At 46.7% G+C, this 12,947-nt stretch overlaps 1 protein-coding gene across 1 annotated transcript in view; it reads left to right on the forward strand.

The window, feature by feature from the left end:
• The window catches only part of Bcar3 (BCAR3 adaptor protein, NSP family member), a 103,807-nt gene that overhangs the window by 24,858 nt on the left and 66,002 nt on the right, over positions 1-12,947 (forward strand). The window contains exon 3 of the mRNA XM_057793400.1: positions 6,735-6,774. Coding sequence (XP_057649383.1) covers positions 6,735-6,774 — 40 coding nt within the window. The remainder of the gene's footprint in view (positions 1-6,734; positions 6,775-12,947) is intronic.

The raw sequence follows: 12,947 nt of genomic DNA on the forward strand, positions 1-12,947 counted from the left end.
TTCTGTAATCTAGGATCTGCCCTTCCCACCCTATCTGGGTATAAAATTCCATTCTTTCCCCCCCTTGGAACATTCATTTCTCCTGTCTCCTGCAATGTGTGTTGGTACTCACTGAGTTCCAAACTTAAACCTCCTTGGGAAAGGGGGTGCTTAGCCTGTACTTCCTCTACCAGGTGCTGTGCCTCTGTGGCTCTGGAGCCAGTGCCGGTGCCCCCGAGAAATGGAATCACCCAGATGCTGGGTTGTTCTATGTTTTCCCTCAACCAGACCTCTTTAATGGAGCAGGGGGAAGGTTGACTGGCCACCTAGAACAGCATGCAACAGTGGTGTGGACTGGAGTGACCTGAAGTCAGGCTGGGCTAGGGCCAACTTCCTGGAGGAAGGACTCAGAAGGAGGGTTCTCGGATGAAGCCTGCCTGGGAGGAGCAGCCTTGGCCAGAATAATGCCTGCCTCTCCCAGGAAGGAGATGAAGATGGATTCCTTAAGTAATTTGGGGTTTCCAAATAGTTGATCCTTAGCTCTGCTGCTGAGACACCGGAGACTATTAGGAATAGGAATTACAGTTGCAGGTGGGAAGGAAATCGAAGCAAGTGGTCACTGGTTATGTCAGAGACGAGAGGAAATCACACCTCCAGTGTATCTAGCCAACTCATGAGAAAATACTTGTCTTTTCCTTTTCTTTGTCTCCCCCACTTGAAGCCTTAGTTGTTAAAGAGTAGCCTTGGGAGTCTCTACATGGAGGTTCATGGAGGAGCATCCCTCTTGACTCTTTAGTGCACATCCTCTGCTTGTCACGAGCAGTTTTTAGCAACACATTCAGAGTTATACTGGAGCACCTTGTCCCCCTTTTAACTCTCAATAAATCACACTGGACCCTGAATCTCAAAGCCTTAACTTCATTGCTAACATTTGCAGGGAATGGTTCTGCCTGGCTTCTGCATGGTTTCTACCGAGTCAGAATTGTTCACATCCTGCTGTAGAATGTTTGGGTGACGTGTACTAGTTTTCACATCTAAAATAGTCTACGGACATGAAAATATTTCAGGGTCTTGAGCGGATAATTTAAAAACTGACTTCCAAAAACAAATATACTTACTGCACTGCTGGCCTGTGAAGCCAGTGTCTGGGTCCTCACCGGTAACTGAACCTCAAATTTCCTTTGCCTATTTAGTCAGTAAACCACGGCCAAGGATAACAAAGGGGCGTCTCAAATTTCCTTTGCCTATTTAGTCAGTAAACCACGGCCAAGGATAACAAAGGGGCGTCTCTTTGGAAGATGGATGTCCTTCTGTTTGGAAGTGTCTTGTAGAGCATCCCTCACTGGGGTAGAACTTGGGACTCCGTGGTGGCAGAGCTGGTCCGTGATTGGGATGCATAGGACTAGAGCTACTGACTGCACATGGCCATTGAGCACCTGGACATTTTACTTAACTTGAAATGGTCACCGGGACTAGTGACAACCACACGGGACAGCAAGGCTCTCAAAGTCACTGAACTGAGATGTGGGCCATGTCATATTGCAATGGTGTGAGCTCTTGCCTAGTAAACCCAAGATCCTGAGTTCAGTCCCCAGCACCCTAAAAATAGAACTTGGCAGAAAGAAAGGAAGGAAGGAAGGAAGGGAGGGAGGGAGGGAGGGAGGGAGGGAGGGAGGGAGGGAGGGAGGAAAGAGAGGAAAAAGAGAGAAAAGAAAGAATTTACATCAAATAGATAACTTAGGGGCTGAAGAAATGGCTTTCATAAAGAGCATTTGCTCCTCTTTCAGAGGACCCTGGTTCAGTTCCCAGCAACCACATAGTAAGTAGCTAACAACCACCTGTAACCCCAGTTCCGGTGGATCCAGCACCCTCTTCTAACCTCCATGGTGAACCTATATACATGCAAACAAACATTCATACACATAAAATAACATGTTGAATAAATGAATTTTGTCTCCTAAGAACAACACCAAGCAACGGCTGTATATTTTAAAGATGTTCGAGGTGCTTCTAATGCCTGGTATAACTGCCAGCTTGTTAGCACAGCACGGGATACACAAAAGACCTCTCACCTCGGAGCTCCCTGCTTGCGATGCTCTGCTAAGCCCGTGAGGCTGTACTTGGCTCCCTCCATGACTGGCTGATGGCTTGGGTCTTGACCACCACCATACTCCATGATGTTTGCCTTTAGTGGGTTGTAAAGACATCGATAGGCTCCATTGCATGTTGCAGATGATTGTGTGATGTGTGTCGTAGGTGATGAGTGTTCTGTTAAGGTAAAGGAAAGCAGAGCGAGAACGAGTTGGAGGCAGCGAGGGAATGCCGCCGCTGGAGCTGTGTTCAATTGGTAACAGCAAGGGTTAGAAGGACAGGGGCTGATCTGTCTGTGCGCCGCTGCCAGTGAGAACTGAGGGAGACTGACAGGCACCGTGCTAGTGGGGTCTCCAGAGTCCTGATTGTAGTTTTTAAAAAGTCAGTGTTATTGTATTTAAGGTATGCAGTATGTTATTATGGGATACATACAGATAGTTAAAAGGTTACTATAATTAGGCAAATTAGCACATCATCATCTCATGTAGTTACCTTAAGAGCAGAAAAAATAAAACCAATTCTTCATTTACTGTGAATTCCAAATGCAGTCCAGTTTTGTTATCTGTACACCTGATGTTACAGCAGAAAAATCTAATTTTTGAGCACTAGGCTGATGTGTGCACATTTGTGTCTATAGGCGTGCACTCATGCAAACACATACACCTTTTGGAATGAAAGTTCTTGAAGTGTGATCTTGAGCAGGGAGAGCTTCTGTAACAGCCAGTCCATTTTCACAATGGTACCAGGATGCGACTGGCCTTTTCTCTCTGTGATGACATTTAAGTGGCGAGGGTAGAGGAAATGACTGACACCTCAGGACAGGGCCCCTGTAGTCCTCCTCTCTGTGCTACTATCATTACATGAGACTACTTTTTATGAAAAGGTTAAAAACTTTACTAATAATATTACTAGGTCTCGTTTTTTAAAAAAAACTATTTACTAGCTCACGTGCTCATGAGTGTGTGTGTGTGCGTGCGCGCTAGCACACGTCAGACACTTGGGGGCTAGCAAGGCTGTCAAATACCCTGAAGTCGAGGTTACAGGCAGTTGTGAGCTGCCCTGTGTGGGTGCTGGAAAACTGTGTCATCTGGAAAAGAAGCATGGCCGTTGTCCCAGCCTCCAGACCTCAGATCTTGAATAGCCTTTTTACTCTCACTGCTAGACAGGAAGCAGGTGGCATGTGAGGGGCTCCGTCGCTCACTGAAGATGCTACCTGCAGCCAGCAGAGCCTCAGGGGTGACTGAGGCCCGGCACCCCGCCCAGCCGTGCTGGTTACACAGCCCCTAGCGATAGAGTTTGAGGTTTAGCCTGAGACCTGGCTGGAATAGTGAAGTGAGTTTTCACGTACATTTCTAGAAAGAGGGAGAAACGCCCTGGCTGTCAAGGGTAAGAGTATGTTGCGGCTAAGGAAGTAAGAAGGGCACAGATTCTAGACACATTTCTAAGGAAAATGACGCAACAAAGCCTTGTGGCCTAAAATATTTTATTGTAATAGCACTACTTAAAAAAAATGTTGAAATCCCAAATCATGATATTATGGTCTTGGTATTTGACAGATATTTTCCTGAAAATGAATGGCACCCAAGGGAAATATTTGATACTGTTAGTTGCCAGTGATTGCGGTGGGGGGAGACAGGAAATCAAAACCAAAAATTTAATCTTTCAAGTGAAAAAAGGAGTTTTGAAAATGTGTATCTTTCACCATGAATTTGACAGTCCCTGGTACTTAATGACCTCCCCAGTGAGGTCAGTGGTAATGTTAACAGACAAATGTAGTGTGTGTGTGTGTGTAATGTATGTGATGTGTGTGTGTGGTGTGTATGTGGTATGTGTGATGTGTGTGATGTGGTGTGGGTGATGTGTGTGTGAGTGTGTGTGTGTGTAGGGGGAGTTATGCTGAAATTAGCCAGCGCTTTCTAGTTATTGGTCACATAATCACACATAACAGGTAAAGGACAGGCAGTATAAAAGTCAGACACTTGAGTTTTGACTCCATTCTTGCACCACCAGCTAGACTGTTGGGAGTTCGAGGCCTGCCTGGGACTCAAAGTGAGATTATTGAAAACACAAAGGGGAGGAGGGAAAGCTGCTGGGATCACTACCACTTGCCGGCGTGTTTGATTCTGTTGTCTTTTCTAAAGACAACAGGGTCTCGCTATGATCCTTCCTGACTTTTGGCATCAGAACATATATATCTGTAACTACAATGATGTAAGTTGTAATATTTGTAATTTCTTTTTAAAGTAGCCTCCCCTTTGCCAATTAACTTATCTATGCTTCTGGTGTTTCGCTCTTGATTTAAAACAGTGCATATGACACCGTCCATGGAAGGCAGTGGACTCGAATTCAGCTGAGTCCTACCAAGTCCATGCTAAGATCCATGAAATTAAAATGATGTCATCCTTACTAAATCTTTACTGTATAAACGTGCCTATTTTAAATGTCTTACATAAATATAAATTTGTATTTATTTTTATTATGATGTATGTGTGTGTGCGCACACACACCACGGTGCACATTCAGAGGTCAGAGGACAGCTCTGCGGTGTTCTCTCCTTCCACCTTTTTATGGATTCCCGGCCTTTGACCCAGGGCTCAGGTCTTCAGGCCTGGGCTGCAAGCACCTTTACCCTTCAAGTCATCACACCATCTCCCCAGTCCTGTAATGGAGTTTTCCTTTTCTTTCTGCTTTTCCTTGTTGAAGACAGAGTCTAGCCTTGGGTATCCTGGATAAGATCTCTCACTTTGATAAATATTTCAAAGTGTCTCAGTTTTATTTTCTAATGTCAATAATTAATAGGCAAACATATACTAAGACCAAAAGGTTTGGAAGCCATCAATTCTGACCGTACACGCCAGTGTTTTTTGTTTTTCTGTTTTCTAATCCATGCTTTAGGGCATGTGTGTGTGTATGAAGTAAATTTTAAAATGTCCATGGAACAGAAAGACAGAGAAGATGAAAGTCAGCATTATGGTTAGTGAGACCCAGGGTTGGGCCACTGGGCCTGTAAGCTCCAAACATCAAGTATGTGAACCCCAAGTTTTAAGAACTTAAACGGGGAAGTGCAAGCAAAATGCTGCGGACCGTTTTGGTCACTGATGGGATATTTCATGGAACCAAGGCTTGATGACATGACCACATTCCAGAGCATGACACTTTCCAGATGAACCTAGCACTGACTTCACAGGGACCTGCAGAAGGAGGTAGTGATGTCACAGCAGGAAGACTTAAGATGCCTGGCAAGGGAACACCCTCCACCCCTGCCCCCGCCGCCCTGCAGACTGTGTTCCTCTGCTGAAAGCATGGAAGGGTTTTGGTTCATTGCCCTCTTCAAAGGGAACATACCCTGTTACTGCAAACTTAGGCACTGCTCAGATCCTTTGACCCACAAAAGACTCAAGTCTGAACCTATCTGCTTGCCCAGCAGCGCCTTGCGATACTAGTCTGCCCCTCGCCTGCATGCTCTGAACTGCTCTAGATCGGTAACAGTCACGGCGGAGTGAGGAGTGCTTATGAGTAGGATCCCACCTCACAACAGGGTCGTTGCGTCCTTGACCTGTAGGATGGAACACTCTGGTCCCAAACAGTGACCTTGCCACAGTCATTCACGTCCTCGGCCTCGGCCTCACACCCTTCCCAGGTAGCAGCTGTCAGTGAGTTTCCCTGCCTTCCTACAGTGGCCTTTCTGTCTCTGTGCTAAGAAGCCTGCCTGCTCTTCAGAGACCGGCTGCACAGGCTTTTACAGCCTTATCTCAAATCTGTGCGAATGTGTCACCCTTTTGAGGTTTATGTCTGTGAAGTCCTTGTCCTTTCCACAATGTCTGTCTCTCTAAAACCACGCGAGCTCAGGAAGCGCTAGATCTGGTGTCTCCCCACTCTTCTCCTGTCTCTCCACATCTGCAGTAGGCCACCCTCCCCAGGACCACCCCTGCTGTCTACTGCTGAGCATCTGGTCAGCCCTGATGGAGGATTTTAGCTGACGCAGAGTGTACATTAGATGGAGTGACTTACTAGAAGATATTCAGCTGAGTCATTCAGGTTTACACAGCGGGTGGGGAGCGTTACTGATAAAAGATGTTCTTGAGGAGCAGGGCTGTGTGCAAGGACCCAGGGGCTGGCCAGCTGCCCGCCTGCCAGGACCTCCATTTCCTTATTGTCCAACGGGCACAGCGGCCTGCTGTGGTTGTCTGGACATTAACCTAGATGACATCAATGCTACGAAGAGCGGCATGTTTGAGCATCCAATGCCGCCCTCACCTTTGCTCCTTTGGTGCTCCGCTTTCAAACTTGAGGCTAGTTTTCAAGGCTTGTGTGTGCTTAGAATCATCATGTATAAAATGCTATCACTTCCTGAGACCTTAATTTGGCTGCAAAGAATGACATATCTGGACTGAGCTCCTGGTTGCTCTCTCTCTCTCTCTCTCTCTCTCTCTCTCTCTCACACACACACACACACACACACACACACACACGAGAAGACTCTGGTATCACCCTTGTGTGTTGGGCATATCATCTGGGAATTGGAGGCAGCTCACTAACATAAATGATGAGAGGGAAATAATGTTATATATTAAATTAAAATGGATATGTTTCTGTAAGAATTAGTGTACGTTGTCCTAACTTGTTCTAACTGTCTTATATCTGTCCCTCTGTTCTCTTTTCAGGGATCCACATCTTCTGGACCCAACTCTGGAATATGTGAAGGTAAGAAAGCTGGGTGTAACTTGTAGTTACGGCTCTGGGTAACAGACCCCCCCATTCTAACAGGGCTGCCAAATGCTGCCTAGTCTAACTTACGTAGAGAGCCGACCATATCACCTGAAACAGCCAGAGGAAATTTGGCTCTCATGGGCCTTTGGTAATCTTGGTAAGGGTCCCTGTCACACTGTTAAAGCCTATGATCTTTCCCCCACGTACCTCCGATGTGTTTTAAGATTTGGAGTTGTTTTTGTTTTGTAAGTTCTGGCAGTAATACCTCCAAAGCGGTCTGGCGTCGGCACCCTATAATCAAACTCATTATTGTGTCCCTGACATATAATATTCACACTGAATTAACAGCTAACAGAGGGTTTTATGGATCCAAATCACAGTTTGCCACCAAGTGAGGTCATACTGTTCTGTTGTTGAGTGAATTCTTTCTTTGATCTCTTAGTTTTCAGATTTGGGGGATTTGGGCAGGGCGTAGAAGAGGCATTGTGTCCAAAGCTTTATCTTGAGTAGGGAGGATGAAGGCCCTGGAATCCTAAGAGCTGTCTTTTCCTTTACAACAAGCCCTCCCCCGCTTTCCTCAGTCACTAAGCAGTTGTAATGGACTGTGTGGTGATGGAGGTGGGGATTATTTCTTCCCCTTTCAATTTTTCTCTTTTGGGGTGTGGAGGGGATTTCTTCTTGTGTAGCCTTGGCCTCCTGGAACTTGCTCTGTAGACCAGGCTGGCCTCATACTCACAGAGATCCTCTTCCTTTTGCCTTCTGGGTGCTGGGATTAAAGGTATGTGCCACCACTATCGGCTTCTTCCCTTTCCTTAGTTCTGAGTACTGTGTGAAGGACTGGGACTGTGGCCAGTGTGTGAGCCACAGCCAGCAGGGTTTGTGAACCGTGTGTCTGAGCCCCTCCTGTGCACAGCACATCTGTTCACACGAGGTCGTGCACTGCTGAGCAGCAGTGGTAGCCACAGAGAGTGTTTGACTTGGCTGTAGCAGAAGACAGCAGATGCAGTTCACACTTTAAAGTCACTCCGTTCCACTGTTCAGAGGTTGACTGTCCCCCACCAGAGGCTCCAACCCTTTGTGCTCACCAAGCGAAACCCTGATCCTTGCTCCAGGAACTCGCTTCCCCCTTTTACAAACCTCTAAACCTCTTTTTCCAAGAATCCCGTGACGGCTCTGCTACAGACCGGCCGTTTTAGGATTGTTCATTTTAGTGCAGAAGCTCTCGCCGCTTTGTGGTTTCCCCTACCTACCACCAGCTAGGATTCAAAACTGCTAAATCGAAAATTCCAGAAGTAAGCAGTTCAAACGTTTTAAATGTCTGAGTAGCGTCTTGATCTTGCTGTGTCCTGCTTGTCCTTTTTGTGTGTCCACACTGTACGCTGCCATGCGTCCCTCACACAGTAGCAGACTGGCTGGCCCAGCATTGCGGGGCTTGCGTTCAAGGAACCCTCATTTTACTGACGGGTTCTGAAGCACAGGCGAGCGATGTGACTGCCACGCTGGGGCGTTAAACGTGAAAGTGTGGACTGACTGCTTCCACGTGGCAGCCCTGCAGGCCACAGAGGCTAAAACATAGGATGGTATTTATAGACTGTGATATCATCTGTGATTTCAGTCCCGCCGAGGGCCTTGGATTATATACCTGAGGGTAAGGGGAAGACTGTTGTATTATCTGAGTTACTGCAACTCGCTCCTGAATATCTGTCATACGGAGTTGAACCAAGAAAGAAGAAAGCATCAGACCCCCTGAGACAGGAGGCACAGATGATTTGAGCCACCATGTGGGTGGGGTGAACCAAACATGAGTCCTCCTAGAAGAGCGACAACCGCTCTTAACCCTGAGCCATCTCTCCAGCCCCACCTCCCCTTATTTTCTTTCTCTGCCCTTGGTCTAGAGCAGTGGTTCTCAGCCTTCCTAATACTGCAACCCTTTAATACCGTTCCTCGTGTTGTGGTGACATCCAACCATAAAATTATTTTTGTTGCTACTTCATAACTATGGTTTTGCCATGGTTATGAATTATAATGTAAATATCTGTGTTTTCTGATGGTCTTAATCAACCCCTGTGGAAGGGTCATCTGACTCCCAAAGAGGTCATGACCCAAGGTTGAGAATCACTGGCCTAGAGCAATGGCTGGGCCAGTGTGGAATATTTCATTGCCTCAATGGTCCACAATAATATCAAGAGAGGTCTCTAAGCACAAGGTCCCAAGGATCCTACCTGTCAGTCTTGGGCCAGTTCTGGCCATCACAGCACTTCCCTGATGGAAGTGTCCCTCAGAGCTAGGCAGATGGTGTAAAGACCAGAGTCAGGGTAACTAGTGTCTGTGGTGGCTGAAGAGAGACCAAGGCAGATGAGAGGTGAGGCTAAAGGGAGGAGCAGCTTAACCCCTTGACTTTGAGCTCTTTCTTCTCTATGATCTCCTTGTGCATTCAATGTCTTCGGGGCATCAAGAAGTAAGAAATTATACATTGAGTCTGTTGTGTCATGAGGGGCCTTTCTGGTAGGTTCACCACTGACCTAATGAACACCAGTCAAGGGGTCAGATGTTTAAGGACTTAAGGTTCCCCTAGGATAGGAGTGGTCAGCTCAGCTTGGTGGTCAAGCCCCATCTGAACAGAAGCACCTAACAATGGCATGACCAAGCATCTCCCCGCTTCCCAGTCATGTAGCTGCCCCATGCCTCCCAGGCCTGAGGCGGAAGCTGTCCTCTTAGCTGGCGGCCACACTGCAGTGCCAGGACAAGACAGTGCTGGAGGAGAGAGAACCCAGACGTCAGCTCTGCCCAGCTTGAGTTCTGTATCCTCCCACCTGGGGGTTTGTGTCTGCTGCACATTAATATGGCATGGACGGGGACCGTTGCTTGGTTACCTAAGTTCTTTGCATAGGGAACGGAAGGAAGCCCCAGGGTGGTTGATGGGGTTTCACACTGTCCATGGGGCTGGCCTCCTGCTGCACCTCCTGTCTAGACCCTAAAGGTTGTATCTGATGTGTGGATGGGACAGGAAAATAATAGCAGATTCCACATAGCCCCCCACCCCACAGCGGGGAGGAGGATGGCGTTGGCTTTGCCTTCTTTGCTGATTTTGTCTTTCATCTGCTCTTGGACCGTTTTGGGTCTGTTTTCCCCTATTTCTACTCTCCCTCATTTCATGAATTCACCCCTCACAGTTTTTTTTTTTTTTCCTCCTACAATAGCTCAGAAGGCTGTCATCTTGAAGGTTGGGCTTGAGCTGTTTTATATAATCACAGAACCTTTTCTGTAGTCAAATATAACTGCTTCTCACTACATCTCAATGGGACCGGAATGCAGACAGCTCAATGGCCTCCCCTTCTGCTGCTGCCGACCGTGTTGTCACTGACTTGGTTAGGACGGAACAGCTCTGGAATTTTCCTCTGCGTATCTGGCATACCTGATGCTAGATAAAACGAACTTTTCTTTTCTTTTTTAATAGAAGTAAGTAACATTCAGAGGTAGTTACTCCAAGCATAGCTGGAATAGAGTTTTGCACCCACCTCCTTCGTGCCTAATCTTGTCATAAGCATAGCTCCATCCAGACATGTTTACTCCGTGTCCAGTTTCTCAGACATGTCACGGGTGATTGCTTAGAAAATGTGATGCTGAAACCATTGCTAATAGTTCGGTGTGTTGTCCTTCCGACGGGAGCTGAGTCACATGTCCCTTGGCCCCACCGAGGGGTGTTTGCTCCACACCAGAGTTTTAACAGTGTGGCCTTGCTGGCCCACCCCAGCACCCACTGAATCTATGAACTGCTGGAGCATGTGAAGGGGACGAACCTACAGATCCAAAATGGCAGGATCTCCATGACACAGGGCAACAGGGCATCCAAGAAGAACCAGTGCGAACCCGTTCTCAGTGGTGTAAGAAGCCAGGCCTGGAGGCAGACCAGTGACTCCAGGAAATAAACACTTGTGGACTAAAGGGTAACCGTCCACAAGATTCTCCGACTTTTGTTTTGTTTGTTTTTGTTTTGTTGTTTGTTTCTGTTTGGTTTGGTTTTGGGTTTTTCTTTTAGGTTTGGTTTTGATTTGGGGCAAAGTTGCAAGTGTGGAAGGTGGACTCAGGACAGGGAGATAAGTGGGATCGGAATGCATGATGTGAAGTCCACAAAGAATCAATAAAAGTTAAAAAAAAAAAAAAAAGAAACCAGTGTGACCTTGAACTTTCACTTTCTCTATAGGGTCAGTCTTCCCATAAACAGGAAGGCTGGGAAGGGCATCTGTTCTTCTAATTTTAACATTTTAGTGATCTCTATGTCTATGAGAGACCAGAGAGAGACTTTTTTCTTTCTTTTCACTTTTATATTTTTTTTAGCAAGTGGTGGAAGTTCTTACATTGTCACTGTGCCTTGTTTTCATCATTGTTTGAGACAGACTATGTAGCTGAGGCTAGCCATAAACTCACGTTGTAGCCTAGGATGGTTAGCTTGAAATTTGTAGTCCCCTTGTCTCAGCCTCCTGAAAGCCTGTGTCGTAGACATGTGCCCCCTGCTGCCAGCTACGCCAGCGCTCTTGATTATAAAAGCGCCAAATTGTTTGGGACCACGAGAAGCACTTAACGTTGTATCTCAGAGATGGTGATGGACGATGATCACTTACTGGTTCTGTCCCCTGTGAATACAGGAGATTGACACTTATATTTGGGTTATGATCCGTTGTGTTGCACTTTTTAAAAAGCCCTAGAGGAATTATTTCACGTGTGCACGTGCGTGTGTGTGAAAATTAGGATAACTTGAAGGAGTTGATCTTCTTCCACTTTTACATGGGTCCCGGGGATGGAACTCGGGCTGTAGGGCTGGGCAGCCGTCACCTTAGCTGGCCGAACCATCTCGATGGCCCTGTGTCTCACGTTTATAACCCTTCATAAACGTCTGCTTCCATGTTCTTGTCATTCTTTGAACTGTTTTCTGGGCCTGCTTTGTTCAGATTCAACAGTTAGGCATTTGCTTTTACTGAATTCCACAGGCAATGTATATTTCCCGTCTATTTTCTTTAGTTCATCTCTTTTATAATTAAAATTTTAATTAATATGTAATCACATCACTTCCTTTCCTGTTCTCTTTCTCACCCTTCCCCCAACTCTCTCTCAAACTGACGGCCTCTTTTTGATTATTACTGCTAAACACATACGCATAAATCTATAAATATAGCCTTCTGGGTTTGTTCAGCACGGCTTGTTTGTGTATGGTTTCAGGACTGACCACTTGGTATTGGATAACCAATTAGGGGGTCTCATCCCTGGGAAAGGCTGATTCTCTCTGAGCAGTTATGAATTGCCTATAGTTCTCTGTCTAGGCCTGGGGCCCCTGAGATGTCCCCCTTCCTCACTGCCGTGTCTAGCGATGTCATCGTTGCTTGGATCATGTTTAGGCAGCTATGTTTCATAATTGTCCTGGACGAGTGTTCCTGTGATTTCTAGGAAACAATCTCACAGCAAACTTCCTGGTCCTCTGGCTCATCTCCTTCCACCCCCTCTTCCGAGATGTTCCCTGAGCTTTCGAGGCAAGCTCATCTTCCTTACGCTGAAGACTCCCAGGAGCCTCTTCACACGGGTGGCCCACCCTTAACTTTAGTGAAATCTATTTTCTGGGCATGTTTGAAAGTTGAGGAGGGATGTGACTGGCAAGGACATGGCTAGGTGATTTTCTTCCAGGGGAAAAAATGTTCATTATAGATTTTCCATCTTGAAATAAATTGCTTTTACGAAAGATAAATTAGAAAGCCTGGTGAAGCCGGAAGCATAGACCACCTGCATTTTCAAGTTAGGAGCCAAGAGGCAAGTGTCCTCCAGTGGGCGGATGTGCACTGCACCATGTGGCCAGCAGACTGAAGGCCTGCTCTCCAGGGAGCTCATAAGGAAGTGTTAGGAGGGGGCAGAGCCTTTGTTCCTGGCTCCATTCCTATCGTCAGCCTTGGTGGATTCTTGTTGCCCACTTGTGAGCGCTAATAAAGCTTGCAGTCTCCAAGCCTGCATTGCAGGTTAGAAGGAAGGTCACAACATTGGAGCTTTTGTGCTGAACAGGGCCCAGGGCCCTTCTACTTCTTCCTCTGGAGCCTAGGGGAGTCCTAAGGGGGCTTAGAAAGCCATCCTTTGTGGGGTTAATGCTCGTTCCCAGAGGGTTTTCTAAGTCTATAGAAATTAGT

Source organism: Chionomys nivalis, chromosome 18 (assembly GCF_950005125.1).
Source record: "Chionomys nivalis chromosome 18, mChiNiv1.1, whole genome shotgun sequence".
Lineage (NCBI taxonomy): Eukaryota > Metazoa > Chordata > Mammalia > Rodentia > Cricetidae > Chionomys > Chionomys nivalis.